This window comes from Anomalospiza imberbis, chromosome 8 (assembly GCF_031753505.1).
Source record: "Anomalospiza imberbis isolate Cuckoo-Finch-1a 21T00152 chromosome 8, ASM3175350v1, whole genome shotgun sequence".
Classification (NCBI taxonomy): domain Eukaryota; kingdom Metazoa; phylum Chordata; class Aves; order Passeriformes; family Viduidae; genus Anomalospiza; species Anomalospiza imberbis.
The window spans coordinates 29765062-29785690 of NC_089688.1; the positions used below are offsets into that span (position 1 = coordinate 29765062).

Genomic DNA, 20629 nt, shown 5'->3' on the forward strand with positions numbered 1-20629 from the left:
TCACACTGACTTGTGCTAAATTTACAAAGTAAATTCCCACAGCTTGTAACTACTGGAATGACAGCTGCCAGAATAAGTCCACACCTGGTTCACACCTGCCATGATTACCCATACCTGCAGTTTGTAAGCTACCAAGAAGATCCTTGTTTATCCCAGATTAAATCCAGGATGGTTACACTCAACTGACCCTAAAGGCCCTGTGAGCTGAACTAAGTGCCCTCTGGACACCTTGTGCATGTCAAGGCAACAGACAAAAATTAAAAAAAACCCACGAAATTCTTTGTTATCTCTCTGCTGGAGCTGGGTTGATGACAGGAGTCAAATTCAAGTGGTTGTTTTTTATTCCATAGTTCTACAGAATACTCCTTTCACTAGGGTTGTCACAGTGTACATGAGAAACATTTTTCAGTCACTCAAACATGCCCTTTGTAGTTCTTGGGAGTTTTGTTTGGTTTTCGTAATTTTTAGAAAGTAAATAATCATGTCAGGGACAAATTAAAAGGGATGAGTTTGGCTGATCACATTTCTATCAAATGACAGGAGTAAAAAACTTCAATGCATTCATTTGTAAACATTTCCCCAACAACTGCAGGAAGGAGATGCAGCCGAAGAAGAGTTGGGTACTCACTTGGTTAGACCCCCAACCCCATCATTTGTACCAAAGACCATCTTAACCATGTATCAACAACTGCCAACCATTAGTCAGCATGCTGAATTTAAATATTTCAACTTCTCAAATAAAGAAATGAAATTAATCTAAAAATATTTTAATGTAGCAAGCTTGGCTATAGAACCAGTGCAACATAAAAAGGACACCCACTGTATAACCAACTTTACTGCTTAACACAGTAAGCTACAGATGCAACAGATTCACCACAAGTTATTTGGTTAAATTAAATACTGAAGTTAGGATCATGCTGTTGGTAATTCTGGTTTTACAGTACCAATGCTCAAGTTGGCTGAGTTAGTTTGACTGTAAGTAAAATGCAAGTTTACAGAGAAACAAAATAATTTAGTATAGCATCCTGTATTCTGTTCCATGCTAAGTCACAATGATAATGTCTTCAACAGATAAACAACATTTCAGCATTATGCAAATAATGCCAAAACATACAGGAATTGTAATGCCAAATTTACAACATAATACAGTGCTTAACAAACAGATTCCTCAGGCATGGGGGCTGTGGTGACAATGTTAAACAGGACTAGAAGCATCCAAGCCCTACTCAGTGCATACACAATGGACCACACTGACAGGAATGCTTTACCTTTTGATGGAATTGTCACTCTAGGAGTTTATGTCCCAAACATAATGCAGTGGAAAAGGAATGTTAAACCCTTGCCTCAGACATGAAGCAAAAGCACGTGTTATTTACAAACCTGAACCAGTAAAACCACATTAAGACCAGAGAAAAACTGTGATCACTTGACAGAGATGGCAGAGCTTGGTTACTGTACTGTGTGAACCAGGATGGTAATGAAGTTGTAAACAAATTTAACCAAATTAGGTTAATGCACCTATTCTTAACTCAAGAATATTGCCATTTCAGCAGACAGTGATTTTTAAAGCTAAGGACACTATCAGAGGTTTTATTTTTGTTTAAAGCCAAAACTTTAAAAGCCAGGAAGATGGCAAATTATTTTTGTTCCTTATTAGCCTTCATTAACTTCTCCACAGCACACTTCAACAAAATTTTCAAACCCCCTGATTTTATCTAATTCTGCTCCAAGTTAAGCAGCTGGTAGCAAAGTTGAAGCAGACACTACCAGCACCTGAAAATCCCTTTCAGAGAGGCTTGGTTTACACCACTGGGGATGAGTTCAGATTGCTGGCATTGTTCTACATTGAACACAGAACACTGAAGCATTGGGTCGTACTTGGAAAGGAAACACTTCCTCAAAATTAAACAGGCTTTGCAAATATGCAAAGAAAGACACAGGAAAATCATATTTGATTCTGTCAATCCCAGCAGTGTCAAACTCATTTTTCCTCCCCACCCTCCAACCAAACCACATTGCCAAAGTGGCTGGTGAGACACTGATGGAATTAAATCCTCTGACATAAAGCCTGGATACAAAACAAAAAGAACTTCGTCCCTGCCGCATCTATTTTTTTTCTTTTTTTCTTGCATTTTTTAATGAACCCATACAAGCATGAAAGGAGTTGTGTTGGTATTTTGTCTTGTTTTTTAAAACAGGCATAAGAGTTGTGCCAGACAAAACTGAACAAACTTTTATTTCAATTCAGAAAGATTTTTTTTATATTACCAACCTACTTCTCTTCATAACTAGAAGTGTTAAAAAATAAATCCGTAGTAATGAAAAAAAAAAAACCCAAACCCTGTAATAAAACTGCTTTTTCAAGTATGTTTCTCCTCTCATGAAAGAGCTGCATTAGCCATACTGCTGATTAAAACCCACATCACAATGAGCAGACTTAGCCCCTAGGCCCAGATCCCCTGGAGATGGGCTCAGCTGGATCTCCAGGACACAAAACGGGAGGCAGGAGGCAGATGGGCACATGCACACTTGATATCACTCCTGAAATCCCTGATTCCGACTACGTCCACTGTCACAGCTCCATCACATCCCCCCAGCAGGAGAAATGGCACAGGAGCCACAGAGTGATGTTGGATAGGTACCATTGCTCAGCCCAGTGCAAATCTTGTACTGAAGGAGATGCACTTTGCAGAGCTACCAGACTGGAGAGTTTTGCCCACAATGTTCTTACAGAGCACAACATAAACAATAAACAATATCCTGGTATTTTGTTCAGTCTGGAATTCTCACCTTCATCTATTGCAATTATGGAATCACAGAATCACAGAATAATCTGAGCTGGAAGGGACAAGGATCATCCAGTCCAACTCCTGAGGCCAATGAAATATCAGTGAGGGAGATTCTACAAGAGCTGGTCCCTGCATTAAACACTAATACATGTGAAAAATAACTGGGGACAATCTTCCAAGTCACTATTAGTGATGGTGATAGGTTCAACTTTTCTTCCTTCCTCCTTATTTTCACTTCCTATTAATGCAAGAGAAAAGTGCAACTTTGCAGCATGTTTGTTCACATCAAGTTTTTCCTCAAGAACACATTTTGCAGTAACAAAATATGGTCTATAAAGTCGCAAAGTGCACAAGCTGAAGGCACAGAGTACAAACACATAGGAAAACAGATTTCAAAATACCAAGTAACAAAAAAAGAGATAAAAGAAAAATCTGGAATTCAAAATTCCCTGACAGAAGATACATTTATATGGGACCAACTCTTGAAAGGTGACAGGTTTTAAACTAACAAACAAATACTGCAAAATAATGAAATTTTATTCTTATTATTTAAGTAGAAGCTCCAGAAAATAACTTGAAGTTTAAAATCTAATACACTGACATGTTAACTAGTTTTAAGAATGTCCTTAATATTAAGAAAAGAGTGCAAAAAGGATTCTTCCGTTCTAATGCTTTTGGAAGCTGCTGATTTTGGCTGCCCATTCCCACATTGAAAGGATTGTTTTTCAAGGTGCATTCCTCACAAAGGTCACAGAAGAGCTTGTTGATAGACCAGACCAAGGAATTTGTCTTTCAAAGTCATTCCAACTGTAGCAGCAACTGACATTTTAATATATAAAGAAGAAGGTCCAAAACTCTTCTTTGAGGCATAGTTTGTGTCAGAGCTTGAGTATCAGCAGTTGCCAAAGGAGGCTCCAGATATCACCTGTGCTCCTCCAGTGTCTGTTCTGGCTAGGAATAGAAGCTGATCCAGTATATTCACTATCTGTATCCCCTGGAGCTTGCACAAGCTGATGAGCCATCTGAAATTAAAGAAGTTGAGAAATTCTCTCACGTTAAACTTTCACATTATGTCCCTTGCCACCCTTCCCCCAAAACACAGCAGTGTCTGCAAAACATTCACACATAAATGTCCATTCAGTCATTTCAGCCTATAATAGGAGTTCATCATAAAACTGACATTTTATGGTAGAGAATAAAGTGAACATACTGCAGTGGAAGTATGAGGAAAGCTGGTGGTAAGAGGGCCATTAAACGAGCAGAAGTTATCAACAGTACCAGAACAGATACCATTCCCCAACGGCTCCATGTCCAAGCAGTTTGAATCATGTCTTGCATGGCAAAGGTTACATTGCAGACAGATGTTCCATGTGGAGATGCAGCCTCTGACACCTCCCCACCCTGAGAACCCAGAATTCCACCAGGACCTGTCTGCCCAAGCTGTGAGGGCAGGGCTGGAGCTGTACTTACTGTAAGTTAACTCTTCTCCAGCTCTCTTGCGTGACTGGTCACCTCTGCAGGAGAAGGCAAAGAAAGGTGTTTTCAGCATAACCTCAACTAAAGATGCCCCTGCTCCTCTGGACCTTCAAAGGTCCCTACCAACCCAACCACCCTGTGATGTTCAAAACAACAGTGAAACACTTTAGCACAATCAGCAGCTTCTAGAGATTTAGAAAAAAAAAACAAAACAAAACAAAACAAAACAAGCATAGCAACAATATTACTACTGCAGGAATCTGAATTTACTGAAAGTGTAAGATTTAATTAGCTCATCCATTTGCTACAGACAGTAGGCTTGATCTCATAGGATAATTTTTTACAAAATGAAGGTGAGGAAAAAACGTTCATACGCAGTTGGAGCTTAAAACATGCATTAAATTGTTTTCCTCAGTTTGAACTCCTCAACCAAACTTTATAGAACTATGTGAAAAAACTCTGCATCTGTCAGTCTGAAAAGATGCTCCTGAATCTTACAGACTCTAAGCAAATCTAAGCTGACAACACTTGCTCTTTAAGCAGAAGATTTTAGCACTTAATGGTGTTGATAAGCTGTTGTTCTTCAGCTAGAAGCTGATGTGCAATTACTGCTGCTGAATACACCTCACTGTGCTGTGTTCCTCATGGTTATTGCTTTCAATCTTACCAATTCTGTAGGTGGCTGATAATAGTTCTGCTTACAAGTGCAATTCACCAGTTTCACACTGCTTAGGGAACTAAACGTGACATTTCAAGTACTAACAGTCTCTATCCACAAAACCAGCTGGTTTTTTGAAATGCATTTTGCCTTGCAATGGTCAGTGTCCCTTACTACCCTTCCCAGCCTTTCATACAGTCTCTCATCCTTACAGAACCAGCCAAAGAACTTCACAGCCAAGTCTCTCATTTTCAGGTAACTAAAGAAAAACATTTTTCAAACCAGTTGGTTTTGTGGATATAGACTGTTGGCACTTGAAATGTCACATTTAGTTCTCTAAGCAGTGTGAAACTGGTGAAATGCACTTGTAAGCAGAACTATTATCAGCCACGTACAGAATTAGTAAGATTGAAAGTTTGACAACACCAAATTGTTCCTTTTTCTCTTTTGTTCTGTACATTACGTTCTTTTGTCAGCATTATATGTCTACTCAGTTACAAAGTCTCACACTTCTATTTCTTGGGCCAAATGCACTGCTTTTCTCAGCCCAGGGTCTCATGGTTTGTTTTTTATGCTTATCTCTCAAAAAATTATTTTCCTCAACAGCCAGCCTTTACAAGGTTTGCACCACATCATTTGCATTTGGGTCAATGGTGCAGCTCTGCAGCTCAGTAATTTACCAAGCTCTGAAGAGAGAGATGACCTTTGAGGAAAACCATGGGGTATGAAATCCAGAAATACACCTAACACTAAACATACCCACATCTAGTGGGTGTTCAAACTACAGGGCCAGACTCTCAGCATTGCACAGGTAACAGGAAAAATGAAGATGTTTTCTCCTTATGAAGAAATGAACCTCTTGGGAACAGAGCACAAGGTTTCCCCAGCCTGATCTTATATTTTGAGAGTACTGCAGAAATGGTGAAAAGTGCTGGGCCTTTGTCTGGGCAGAAATATAGAACAGCAGAGAGCAACAGGCACTGCCCAGAGGGAACAATTTACAGTATGAACATTTTCTGCTGTGTCTTTTACTGTTTGTTCCTCTCCCTTCTCCTCCTCCCCAATTCAATATTGAGATAGGCAATGTCTATTTAAAATAAACACCTTGCCTGTATAAACAACTGTGGAAGTGGAGTAAGGAGAAAATAACTAAATTTTTAGAAGCCCCACAACTAAAAGAGAGCTTAAAGAAAATAAACAGCAAAAGTAAAGGCTGAACTTGAACATAAGCATGATCATGCAGTAGAAGCACAACCAAAACCAAGAGATGCATGAACTGCGAGCAACCTCATCAAAAAATGTTAAGCCTTACAGTAATCTACTTTTTAGGTACCATCTGCAGGGCTGTTAGCGCTCAAAAGACATTGAAAATAAAGGCATATTTCAGATATTGAATTGTGAAGGTTCTGCATTAACTCTTAAATTATTTCTTCAGTATTTTCGGGTGTATCTGTTTTTATCATTTCAGCACTGTCCTGCACAATCACTACTAAAGATTAATAATTATTACCTAGTAAATCCATTCTGAATAAGCTCTCTTTGAAGTTTCTGGTCTTGAGCAGCATATTCCTGAAGCTCAGATTCCACAGCAGGGGGTAGAATATTTGGGATGAATTTAGAAAATAAAGCTGGTGCCATCTGTACCCATTCTGTAAGAAGAGAGAAAGCAATAACAAAATACATGGAAGAGATATTTTGTGACATTTTTACTGTTTGACAAATGTAACTTTATTTTGAATACATATTAGGATCTTGATTAAAATAAAAAAAAAAAGGAAAAAGAAAAACTCCCAAATCCACAGAAACTGTGCCTTAAAGCAGAACAAATAATGATACTGTTGAAATCAGATGTTTACATGTAGAGAGAAGAATTACTATTTTTCTCAACCTCATCATCAAATTGAAATTCAATTCTTGCTGCATCTCACAGGACTTAGCTGAGTCCCTGGACACTCTTACGGACAGGCAACTGATGATCAGCAAACTCACTTGGATAATTAGATAATGATTGTAACACTGTACTCCAGGAAATCTATCCCCAAAATGTACCCTTCTCTCCCTGAGCCTCACTTCTAAAAAGCACAGTAGTATCATCATTCAACCCTACTCCTCCATCCCCATTTCAAAGGAATTCATGCATTTCTCTCACTGATCTTCCAAAGCTTAGACAAACACTTTTTTAATGTTCATAATTTAAGTCTAAGCTGTACTAGTTCAGCTTCAGGACAGAAATGTGATTTTATTTCACTACACTAAACACTGTTTTACAGGAGCAAGACAATTTACCTTGAAGCTGCTTCAAGGCTTTAAGACTAAGCAAGGGATGAAAATTGGGTTTACAGCAACTGTAGAGGAAGTTCTGAGAAAAATAAATAGCCTTCAACTATTTCTGCAGCCAGACTTTCCACAGGCTGTAGGAGTTACCTGAAATTTGATCTTAGAAAAAAGGGACGTTTTTAAATTCACTGAGGAACATCACAAGTTTTTATAGAATTCCCACAGTCCTGCAAACCAACTGAGGGAGCACTCGACCCCCTCATCCACAGCACTGATGAGTGGAGGTTTTAAAAAGGACTGAGAGGCTTTAAAAAGGACTGATCCCAGTACTGAGCTAGGACTAAAAGAGAATTTTCTCTGGCAACATTTGGAAGTGTGACAGCTGTTAGGAATGTTCAACCTGAAGAGGAAACAAAGGAAGAGAATGAGAAGGCCCTGGCTGCCAGCCATGGCACTGCAGACACCCACAGCTGCTCTAAACCCACAGCACCTTCCCCTGGCCCCACCTTCTGCTCCCTCTCCCCAGTCCCACCATACATCCCACAGGGAAAGTGAGCATCACTGTCTCAGAGGAACTCTTGCTCTGACTGATTCAGAATTCATCCCCAAGAACTAGGATCACCAAAGAACAGCCTTTTACACCAAGAAGTCTATCCTGGGTTCTTTAACTACTCAAAATCTGGTTAGTCCCATGGTACCAACCCAAAGCAGTGTCTGCTGTGCTGTGGACAGCAAGACAGGGATCATCTGAAATGGAAAACTGTGAAATCACAAGTCCATCACCTACAATATCAAGTGTGGTCAAAGAACAACCACGATGAATTGTTTTCAAAAGAGTAATGTTTTTAGATTTATGTATACACCCTTCCTATCTTTGGTCCTGAACACTTTTTAAAACTGAAATTAGCATTGCCTTAAAACTGATGGAAGTATGTTCATTTTGCTGATGTGAAAATAATCTTTGTTTACAGAAATTGCATTTTGTACATATAGAGTCCACTATATTCCTGGTTTGTACACATGCTAAATATTGCACTAAAGCTTTTTGTAAAGGATTCCCATTCTCATTTCTGTTTCCGTAAATGGGGACTGCAAAAATAGACTGAAGCTGAGGAACAATCCTCTCAGGCACGCCACAGTAAGAAACTGTCAGTACTGTAAAAGGAAGGGAAACAGGTACCATTTGTTTATGGATATTGTGAACACTTCCTGTTTCTAATAACATCTCAAATACAGGGTAAGGACCTCCTCAGTTCTCCAAAACTTGGAAGATTCTCGTACAAAATTGATTAAAATCTGCAACACCATTTTCCTTTCAATATAATTGTTGTAGTATAAGATACACAATGTATTCACAAGTTAAATTAAGCTCTTCCATGAAATAATACCAACAAAACAATGGCTTCATAAAAGAAACAGTCAATCATTCACCTCATGCCAAACACCTAAGTGTTTGAAGAGTGACTCTCAATACAACTTTCACCATTTCAATACTTCTAAATTTCCATGACTGACACATTAACATCCTTCTTTCCTTATTTCTGCAGAGAAGGAATGCATCTTCCCTTTGTCTCCAGAACAGAGGGCTGGGTTGTTGGGTTTTTTTAAGTATTTGGTATTCACATGGTACCTTGCCCAGGTGACAGACAACAAGAACCAGGGTGGAACTGAGCATTATGATACACAAAACACAACAGGCTTTACTGTTAACTGTGCATTAGTTAGAGAGCAGACACATTTTGGCAAACAAATGACAGTCACAGGATGAGATCAGTACAAACATTTTTCCTTTTTACCTGGTCGTAGTGTATACAGGCCTTTCACAATATTTGCCATGGTTGAAGGAGTTATTTGAAACGGTGTTGACTGAGCTTCCAAAAGTAAAGCTGAAACAAAATTAACACAATCAGCAACTTTTCCAACCAAGAAATACAGGCTTTTACACGTAAGATTTTTTTAAATTTAAAAAAAAAATACAGCAATTGTGCTTTTTTTGGCACCTGATGTCCTCACAATGAAAACAGTTACATATCTGATCTCAACTTATTCTCAAGAGTAATAAAACATCACCTTTAGATAGAAGTACCCTGCTCTAATTATGTATAGTGAAAATGTGTAATAACTTCTTTTTCATTCATTGGAGGTAGCAGAGGTTCAGTAAAACCAAGCAGGAGATGGCTTTAAGTATTCAGACACAGAACTGAAGCAAACTCATACCAAGTGTGTCAAACACTTGAAGATCCACAGATCCTTACTTTACAGCATTTAGAATCTTGTACACAAAACTAAGAGGGATTCAAAGTCTATGCACTTGTAGTGCAAAAATTATAAATGTCCAAGAAGAAAAGTTGTTCTTTTAAACACAAGTTAATAATTGCACCTTCCTCTTGAGGGAAAACCTGGCAATAGCACATTTACTGTTTATGTTGTGATGTACAGGTTTTTATCCTTATTTGTATTTATATGAGCTTTGTACATACATCTGAATTACAAAAACACACGCACACAAAGAAGGAAATTAAGCAAGTGTAAACCAACTGCTACATCTTGATTTTTATTTCTCTACCAAATAGTTGAGCACCTTTCTGTGCCCACCACAGGAGGAGAAATGACTCTTACAGTTCTACCCAAGGGACATGTCTCTTGGGCTGACGTTGGAGAAGCTCTGCTTTTTAAGCTTCAGAGCATCTCCAGTTCTGGCTTCAGCATCTGTCACTAGAACACTTAAACAGAAAGAACAATCTTCAGTAGCATGTTTTTTCTTCTCTTTCTGAAACTATTTAAGTGGCTCATGTCATAGGGAAATTAAAACAAAGTACTTTTTTTAACCTTCAAGTAATCAAAGTTGTTATATTTAACTGTTATAGATGATTTTGCTTTAAAAAGAGCCATGTTAAAAGTGCTTGCTCATTTCAGCAGAAGCCTTGAGGGTATGAGAGCCTGTGATTTGTTCTGTAATGACATATTTACAGCCCCTTTCCTAAAGGTTTGTCAAACAGCCTCTTGGCAGCCAAGAAAGTTGGAAATCATACAATTAAAATGGGCATAGTGCTTTATAATGTGACAGTAATGCACAATCCAAACAATGTGTGTGCATATATAAATATTTATATCTTTAATTAGACTGCAGCCACTTCAGCCTAGGCATCACCAATAGATTTGCAAAGTATGCAAAGAACTGTGAATTTGTTCTTCATATGTAGACATTAAATTACGCAAAACAAATTATTTAAAACAAAAAATACTCATTACTTGATTGCAGCTTCAGAAATTAACATTTCTTATCTTGCTTTCTGCAAATGCACACAGCACCTGCTACAGTGCAGATTTAAATCACTCACTCCTGATTTACAGTCAATAAATACAAGCATGGCAGCATTATGTTCAACAAGATAACAAAGTAATGGCATATATTTCCTGATTCTCAATAAGGAAAATTAAAGAACATCCTGCTCAATAAGCCATACAGTATGAATTAACCCAGCTTGTCCAAAAGCTGGACATCAAAGCTCGAAAAATGAATAGCACTGCTGTAGGACTTTTGTTTTCAGAATGATTTCCATAAGAGCAAATAAGACTCCTCTCTGGATAAAACCAAAAGACCTCAATGTAAATTTAAAGTTGTAAATTAAGATGCAAAGATGTAAAACTTCTTTGCACATGAATTCATCTTCAGTTTTGCAATGAAACAAACTTAAGACATTCATTCAATCCTGTATTACTTCTTGAGAGGCTCACTCAAGGAATAGAAATTTCAGCATGTCTGGCTCTGACAGACATGCTGAAATCACCTCTGTTGTTATTTTACAATCTTACAAAAGATTAACAAATACTAAGGCTTTGACTCTTGCTTTATTAGAATAATTGGTCAGAGTCTACAACACAGAAGTTGCACTTCTACCCATTTCCAGAACTGCACCTGCAGCATTTACAAAGACAGAGGAGAGAGAGGCAAAATAAATCTGAACCTCAGCTGAATGAGAGTGGTAATGGCACCATGATACCATCTGACCACCTCCACAGTGCTCACAAATTAATACCACATTCTACAGACTAAGCAACTAACATGTAAACCAGTTAATTAACCTGGAAAGTCTGGAAAATCACTCCTGGCAGAATCAAAGAAGAGAAGTGTGGGTTCCCATGATGAAAAGTATTAAATGCAGAAAGATACAAAATGCTTTGAAATATTCTTGAACACAATACCCAAAATGGCCTCAAGGATTCCTGAGAAACAGTGAATGAACAGTATTGGAGTAAGTGAGGTGTGAATGTGCAACAGTTCAGATGCTCTGCAGTAATCAAGTTACCCCAGTATTGCACAGTAGCACTGGAGAACCACGGCCCTTGATGAACATTTAAGCTACTTCCTAATTACAGTGAGGCACTTGGGGCAAGATCCAGAAACCCAGTAATTCCAGGAGTAGCAGATGATATCTCAACAAGTTGAAATTCACTTGTTCACAATTCAAGACTGACTTGCAGAAGCTAGGGTTTAGCTGTTCCAAAAAGCTTTTTCTATCCTTCAACATTCCCTTGAAAATGGATTTATTTTACTTGCTGAAGATGCAAGTTTTGATGAAGATGAAGTTTTCTGGCAGTACAGTGAAACTTTTGCATATTAATACAAGGGCTTTTTTCCTCCCTCTGTAGTAATCTAACAATTTCTAAGTAACCTATTTTAACAAATCATACCTAAGTATGACTTAGGCAGATGTGTTCAAAGTTGTAACTACTCAACAATGCACCTTAAAAAAATTAGAAACCAGATTCCCACTAAAAGCAACCCCAACAGCTTCCACACCAAGGTGTTAGTCAGCTGCTGCTCTCCAGTCTCCAACAGCAGAAGAATCCATTGCTTCACATAAACAGATGCTGGAGATCTTTGTCCTGCTGTACAAACTCTGCTTTTTATAATCCCACTGTGTATGCAATGTCTGTGTTATTGTGCACAGTGACGGCTTCAATGCTTCCAGGGAATTGAGCCCTTACATAAGTGCACAGCATTTCTTCCTTCTTGGGAGGATCTGCAGAGCCCATGGAGTCAAATCTGTAGCAGGATGAATTACTTTTCCTTCAGCCAAATTGTTCAGGGTCCCTCTGACCACACAAACATTTCCACTTCACGTGATAAAAACCCATTCACCTCGAACATGGTTCCTTTACCCCAGTCATGCAAAGTACTGGATTGAACCCCAATGCCAACAACAATTAAACTGCCACAGCTGCCAGCCAAAATGCAGCTCAAAGGTTTTGTTGGTGCCATTCCGGGTTGTGGTTTTCTGTAGGTTGGTCAGGTTTTTGTGTTTGGTTTTTACTGCTGTTATTTGCCTTTTTTTGTTTATTTTTTTACCTGCTGCCTATTTTATTATTAAATTGTCTGATGAAACTTGATCCTATATTACCTTTTTACTTCTTCAATTCCTCCATGTTAATTACTGATCTAGAACTTCAAAAGCTTTTTGAATGAAAACTGACTTTCTCTTTGGCTTAACCCTCATATTTGCAGTTATATCAAACTCCTCATGATCCTGGGGTTTCATCTTCCTTTCAAAAGAATTAAAAATACATTTTTACCAACTTAAATTGGTTGTAAGTTTGTAATGAATTAAACTGTAGATCAGAAAAAAAAAATTAAAAAATTTTATTACTATGAATTTGCCACTAGGCCTTTAATAAAGCCACAGGTTACTTTAAAAATGTTCATTACATACACCAAAAGCTTTATTAAGTATGTAGTAAAAATGCTACAAAATAAAAAATTCCGATTCTGAATCACATGGAAAATATTCAGTGCTGTAAAAAGAATAAATATGAAAAACAAAGTTGTAAATGCAGAGATATATGCTTTTGGACTTGTTTAATTGGAAAATAGGGTGGTATTTTCACATTTATAATTTTATGAGGTCTTACTGAAATTGGAATATTATTCCTATTTCTTTGCCAAGGAGCTAAATTAACCATGGTGGTCATTACGTGAGACTGTATTTTCCAATTTAATTTGAGATGCTGCAACTCAATCAAGATGAAACAAGGCAAATGAGAAACGAAGCTGCAAGTTTATAAAATGCCCTAGAGTTCTTTCATGAAAGGTTTAGTTCAGAGCCAAAATTTGCATGTAGATTGTTATTTAAAGAATTTGAATGTGTTCTACAATACTTGGTAACAACCCAGACTGCTTCCAATATTGTTACAACACAATTACTTAGTCCTTAGCTGTCAAATTACAGCTGGGACTTCAGTATTAGTGATGGCCCCCTTGAACTGCTGAGCGTGTAAATATTGATTATTCCATCAGATCTACAGAGCACAGAGGGTATAAAACATTAACAGCTACAAAAGCTCTCTTAGTTAGTCCTGCAGAGTGTAAAGGTGTCTGCTGAGGTCTAAGAAGAGGGTGACATTTATGTGACAAGAGTTTTGCAGGAATGGTTGACATTCCTGAAATAGCAGCATCCCAGCACACTCCCCATGGGCTGGAGAAGAAGTGGAACAATACTGCAGTTGACTTTCACTATCAGTTATCTGTGTCTATCAATATTTGGAAGGAAAGAAGGAAAGAGAGGAAGGAAAACATTGTTTAGAATCTGGTTAGAATTGGAAACTTGAAGTGATTAAACTATTTGCCAACATAAAGTAAGTTATAAATTAAATACTGAAATTCACAATCCCATAGATGCATAAAATTCTTCTAAAATTATTTTTAATTAAGAACTTTAGAATAATTTAACCCCTTCCCTAAATCTCAAAAAAAGGACTTGTTATAATGCAGAATCCTCTTGCCCTCCAAATCAATTACTGCCAGAAGCTGGAACCTCAACAACTTTATAGCTGGGGAAAAGAGTACATTAGTTTTTAGTTTCAGAAGAATTCTAACTGAAATCACCCTGGTTTAGTCTGGCACAAACCTACTGGTATTAATTTGTTTTAATTTTCTCCTAGTTTTCCACTAGGCTTTCCTCATTTTTAAGGTCCTGAGGAAGAAACCTCATTTCATTTTACCTATTCTGACACATATTCCAACGCTAACTCTAAGGACAGAGTCACTCCACAGGCCAGTAATTCTGCCTTTTAAAATATTTTTAAAGAAAACTCCATTTTTTTTCTGTCTCATTCTTAAACTTAAAAGCAAGAAATACAGTTTATGAACATGGCAGAGTAGAGTTGTGCAGATTTTCTTCTCATACTAACTTTTCAGAGTTTTAGGAGAAAGCAAAGCAGTGTCTAGAGGCTGAGTAACATCCAATATATTGCAGAAGGAAAGGGTCTCAGTAATGAAAAAAGACATTTTTAAAACACATTGCTTCTGTCATCACAGTAGTCACTCTGAATCCCAAACCAAAAAGAATAATGATTTTGAACTCCTGAGGGCAGTTTCTATATTAAAGCTTTAGTTCAGATTAGAAATGTGATTTTGAAGCAAATTCACTGATCATCCCCACACTGCTGCTCCTTGGCTGGTATGACTGAGCTGTCTTGGAGCATATTACTTAAATTCCTTTTGGGCAAGATTAAACCAGATGTGCTCAAACTGCTACTCCCTGGCACTCTGTCCAAAGGAGCAGACATGAACAAGGAGGAAATAAAACTCTCCAAAAAGCAGGGAAAGGTCAGCACTGGGTGCTCAACACCAACAGGGAGGCGTTTCATATTCTGCTCCCTTTACAGCACCCCATTTATTGATGCAGACACAGGCTAAACCATGCAATGAAACCCTCAGCTCTTCCTACAGGGCCCAAACCTTTCAGATAAAAACCTGTGGTTCTGCTGCACCAAACCTATAATCTATAATGAAGCTCCAGGCACTGCTGTCAAAACCAACTCAGGACAGACATTCAAGAACAAGATCATTTTCCTTATGAAAGAGTCATTAAATGTGAAGCACAAAGAACTTCTTCAATGTCATCAGCATACAGAAAGGCTGGGGGCAATGCTCTCTGCAAGAAGCTGAGACACCTTGAGTGTGTTTTGTCTCCTTGTCAGGTGTTTTCTCTGCAGTTTGTGCATCAAGGCAGTAACAGGTTACTTCTCACGTGCAGATTGTTTGAGACTGTCAAAACTGAGGGGGAGGGAAGAAATGCCACCTCAAAGGGGGTGAATGTCAATTCAATCCATCTTTTTCTTGTCTATCTGTGCCAAAGGGCAAGGCAAGGGGAGTGAATAAAAACCAAACAAACCCTGTGGTCTCTGTTGTAGCTGTAGAGTCAGGCCATGAACTTGGCATCAATCACAGTCCTTCTCTCAGCCTTTGGCACTGCTCCTCTCAAACAGAGTTCTGTATTCACAAACAAAAGCTGGATATGACACTTACTAATGAAAGGCATTCTGTCAAAGCAGCACACAGCTGAAGAGATAAGGAGGATCCCTTGCTTTACTGGCATCAATATGCTTTGGGAGGTCAGCACAGCAAAACACAGCTGCTAAATATGTAGGGATGGGTGCCTGCAGAGCAACACCCCCACTGAGGCACTGCACGGCAGCAGGAGAATCCCTGCACAGGCAACATCCTCCCTGCTACATTCATTAGCCTCTAACAGATATAAATAGATTCATCCTCTGGAATTTTGCATTGCATTTCTACTGGCTGAATCAAAAAGCTGGACAATTTCATTGTTGAAGAGCTGATAACGTTCGAGTTAACTTTTCTGGTACTTTTTAGAAAGCAGCAATGCATTGGAAATATCTTTCCTGTTTCTATAAAGAAAAAAGCTTTTCCAACATAAACAGCCCTTCTATTGAACTTTAATACACCTCCAACAAAAAAATAAAGAATATGGAACAACAAGATCTCTTCCCCTCATCTGAATCCAAGTGACCTAACTAGAAAGAAACAAAGCTGTCATATGTCAAAATCTTCAGAGAAAAGAATTCCTCTGTAACTAATGAGAAACTGAAAACATAATGAAGCAGGCTGTGAGTGGTCTCCCTCCTCCTGACTTTTTTCAAGTAACTTTTTCTTAAAGCCCATGAGAAAAACTTCTACTTTGGCAAACATATGTGATGTATTTTTTCACTGGGTTCTAGCTCTGAACTTACACAGGCACTGACAGAAAGACTTACATTCTGCAACTGCCCATATGCTTTTAGAATCCACACACAGTAAACACTCTGTGAGCTCAGGATTCAGTGGCTAATTCTGTAATTCCCCCAGCCAACTAGAACAAAATCAGAAGTGCTGCACAAAGCTATTCTCCCTCTGATAAAGTTCACCTGACTACCCAGTTGAATAACTACTGCACAAAAGTGCAGGCAGATGTTTTTATGGGAAGAGTCAACTTGTACTGAATGATCTGTACCAGCATATTGCTCTTTCAAGAGTAAAAAACACTTCTTGAACTCAAAACAGGAACATGTAAGGCAAGAAACAGCCCTACAAACCCAGATATAAATGGCTGAAGTATTACAGCAAAGAATTAGGAGAAGAAAGGAGAGGAAGACTGTCCTCTAAAACAGCTTTCACCTCTCTGACCAGCTTAACTTTCTGTTGCCTTTTCTATAGTATGGGAACATCATCGACCTCCCGGAGCAGGATTACAGTTTAGCATTTGCCTTCCTTCCTTCAGTTTTCAGGAAGAGAACAGGAATACTTGCAAACTCTTGTAATTTAAACCCAAGTGATCTCTCCACCAAGGAGACACAATATTATGCTCTTAATGGCTTTTCCTCTTTTGTTAGATTCAAAAGCAAGCTTGGTTTGGGCACTAAGCTGCCAATATCCAAAAGAAGAGTGGTAGTTACTTGCAAATACTCTGCCATTGAATTTTACCTACTGCAAGTACTGGAAGTAGAGAGTTTCAGGAGCTGCTATTCACTTTCACACAATAATTGCCATTTTTCTAGACAAGAATAAACAGGCAGGATGTTTCCAGGGCATGGACATCACACTGCAGGACTATCAGAAGAGACTATCATAAGGAGAAAATAAACCTATTTCTGAGTTTTTCTGCTTACAAGTCACCTCATGCAAGACTGTAGCAACAACAAAAATGACATTCTCCACCACCCCTTTCCCCAGTGACATGGGGGTATTATCTGCACCTTCTCCCCCTCCTACACTCGTTTCTGAAGCTGCCTGTAAATAAGATGCTGTATCTTTGCTTGTTGCATTCAGTTAAGCAGTTCTGCACACAGCAACTTCTCCCAAGCCATTGAATGCAGCAGTCTTATCAGCAAGAGCCAGCTTTGGTTTTGTAAAGAAAATAATCAGGTTATATTCACTCAGTTAAAATGCACCCACTTTAATTTGAAGAGCACTGACTTAATAAATGTGTGAGTGTAAAAGTGTTTCACAAACAGCTGTGTTCATGGATCTGTGTATTATGGGTTTTTATTATGTATTTACTTTAACTAATGAGAAGTGCTCCAGATAGTCAAGTGCTTAAAAAAAAAATCATCTATCAAACCCCAAATGGAACCAAACTGGTACAGGAAAAATTTGCCAAAGTAATGTTCACTTAGGCAGTATTTCCACTGTAATAATGAACTAACACCTTGATCACTCAAATTCTTGCAACCAAGTGCTCAGAGAAGTGCTCCCAGCACAGAGACAGGCACTGATCTTGCACCTTCCTGCCTCCCAGCAGCCAGAACAGGAACGAGGGGACTCAGCCTGGGGGAGTCTGAGCGAGGTCAAACGCCAAGGAAGAGATCAGGGCTGCACTGCTCTTCTGGCTTCTCCCCCTCTCTTTCTGAAGTGGAGCAGGAATTTTTTCAAAAATCAAATGAACCTGAAATGTACTTACAGTCCTTCCCGAACACAGCTTCAAAGAGAAATGCCAGCTTCCAGGCTCTGACAGAATGACAAGGTACTATAAACAAAACCCACTTTGTACAAACATAGCAACAAATTTCAGGAGAGAGAGCAGATGTTACTCTGACCCTCCAAGTCCAGATCACAAATTGATTAAACCAATTTTGTAATTTGATTTTATTTTCAACCAGAGGGAAGGCATGCTTTCTCTCACTAAAGTGGCAGTTGCAGCATTTCTTTCAAAAACAGCCTCAGGATTCCATTTCTCTATACCAATCACAACTTCCTTTACTTCAATTTCCAAAGCATCCCCATTCATATCTGTACTTTTTTCCCCTCACAATAGAGAAACATTTTTTTGCTGAACCTAATCTGTATCACATATCAGCAAAGAGCACCACACACTGACATTGGGAAGCAAAGTAAGTAACAAACACTGACTTGCATTCTATTTTCATAGAGCCCTTACACTTCCAAAAAGGAAGGTGTTACTCATCTATTTTGGTTTGAATTTCAGGAAGCTAGAAAAAACAGCTGAGAAAGGCAGAAAAAAAAAACAATACTAGAAGTTTTTCAGCACATCTGCAGTACTACATCACGTGCTATGTATCTTCAATTATTTCCCAAGAACCTGTTAGCAAATTTAAAATTTTATTTAGGCATACTTTAACTCAATTTATAGATCCTCTTATCCAAGATTTAATTAAATCAGATCAAAGCTAGGAGTTCATGTCTGTTGGTATTTATCATCTTACTAAGGAGGGAAATACAACCCAAATAACTTAGTTTTAATAAACTGATGGTCAGACTGAAATGAACCCAAGGAAATGAACCTCTTGTTCATTAAAAAAAAGACTTCATATACAGCAAAACAGACAGCTTACATTTATTTTTCTTTTATTTTTTTTTCATTTTACTACTGCAATTAACAGAGCTAGGGAAAAGTATTTCTGATTCCACACACACACACAACACCACGGGTCTTTTCCTTTCAACAGTTCATCTGCAATTTCTATTTGATTCTGCTATTATCACTGCAGAAAGTTAATTACTTAGCAACAACACATCTGACATCACCTTTGTCAGAGGTTTATCCACTGTTACACCTTTGCTTTGCCACTGGAAAAAAGAATTCTTTGCCTGAAAAATGCAAACATTTTAAGGCAATTATCAGCCAAATTTTCCATAATCTTGTTGCAGCAATCATCTTACCAGGTTTCATACCAGTAATTCTCTTTAGCACAAAAGAAAACATCAGGCCCATGGCTGAGCATTTCTCATTGTTCTGCTATTTTTAAGGTGATGTGATCTGCTCCTAGTGACACTTTTCCAGATGCCAAGAACAAGACTTCATCAGAGCTGATGATCTCCCATCCCTGTAGGGTGCCAGGCTCCCTGACCTTGTATCCACCCTGTTCAGCCACCCCTCACCCAGGAAGTCACCTCTCAGAGACTGAAACAACAGCAAAGCTCCTTTCCCCCAGCCCTTGCCTGGAAAGAGCAGGGCATTGCTACCCAAGCAAGGACAAAAGGAGCAGTAAACTCCACTCCTACTGCTCCAAGGCTCTGCTGGCTGCCCTGCTGAGGGGCCAAGCAGGCCAGCAGCAGGTCCCTGTGCTCACACAGAGCCTCCCAGGGGTGGCAGGTTTCACACAAACACTGTGGCTCACCACAGGAGTCACACTTCCCGTTCAGCGCTCCTGTGGCTGTCACTTGCAGCACATTATATTTGCATTAACCCATTAACCTAAGAGAGAAACTGCTGGCAGCATTCTGCAGCTCACCACCCACAGCAGAACTCGAGCACACCATGACAGTAACCCCAGAGGCAGCACGGTTCTTTGGCCACACCACCTTCTTAATGACATCTGTCAGTATTTTGATAATGAAGTTGAAAAGTAGCAGCATAAACAACACAACAATAAAACATTCATTCTGCCATAATCACAAGGGAAAATAAATATTGGTTCTCCCATATCTCCAGCAAAACATTACTTCATACAAAGTCAGATTTCTGAAAAAAATAAGCTGCAGTGTGTCACATTTCCTCATGCCTCAAGGGAATTTGTATTGAAGTTCACTAATATTTGGCATTTTATCCCTATTTGCTGTGGATCTCCACAGTACCTGAAAACACTGTGGCTCTCCAGGCTTCCATTATAAGAAAAATTCAACAGCTTTACTTACGCATTAGGTTGTAAATGTGCTTTTCTGCAACATGTTCCGTAAACAGCTTTATAAGGTCATCTTTTAAGTCTCTGTTTAGCTTGGTTTCTATGTAAAATTTATTCTGGAAAATAAGACAGAAGTTTTCAAGTTTGTTTCTCATAAGAGCAAACACAGTAAACTTATTTTTTCTCCCTGAATAAAAACAGTTCAGAATATTAAAGTTGTAGAATATTTCACCTATAAAGTGTTTCCTTGGTGACTGCATTTAAACTAAATAGAACATTCCTGTACAACAAAAAAACAAGGGTGACAAACCTACTTACATGCAGCCATACACATTTATTTTGTTTTCTGTATCTACAGCTATACCTCCACATTGATCCAGACTGGAGAGCTTGTATACAAAACACTTCATTTTAGACCTTTAAGAAATTTTGTAAATTCTCTTATTACCAAAATGCAGCTGGACATCATGCTTGCAATGAAAGAAAATTTTTTTTCCAATTACTA

At 38.5% G+C, this 20629-nt stretch overlaps 1 protein-coding gene across 2 annotated transcripts in view; it reads right to left on the reverse strand.

Annotated features, from left to right (window-relative positions):
- Positions 1-751: 751 nt before the first annotated feature.
- The window catches only part of CACUL1 (CDK2 associated cullin domain 1), a 43799-nt gene continuing 23921 nt past the window's right edge, over positions 752-20629 (reverse strand). For both annotated transcript variants that reach the window (XM_068198200.1, XM_068198199.1), the window contains 5 exons: positions 20138-20240; positions 8997-9086; positions 6434-6572; positions 4260-4303; positions 752-3811 (listed from right to left, as the gene is read on the reverse strand). In XM_068198200.1, the coding sequence (XP_068054301.1) occupies positions 3771-3811; positions 4260-4303; positions 6434-6572; positions 8997-9086; positions 20138-20240 (417 nt within the window). In that variant the 3' untranslated portion in view covers positions 752-3770. The remainder of the gene's footprint in view (positions 3812-4259; positions 4304-6433; positions 6573-8996; positions 9087-20137; positions 20241-20629) is intronic.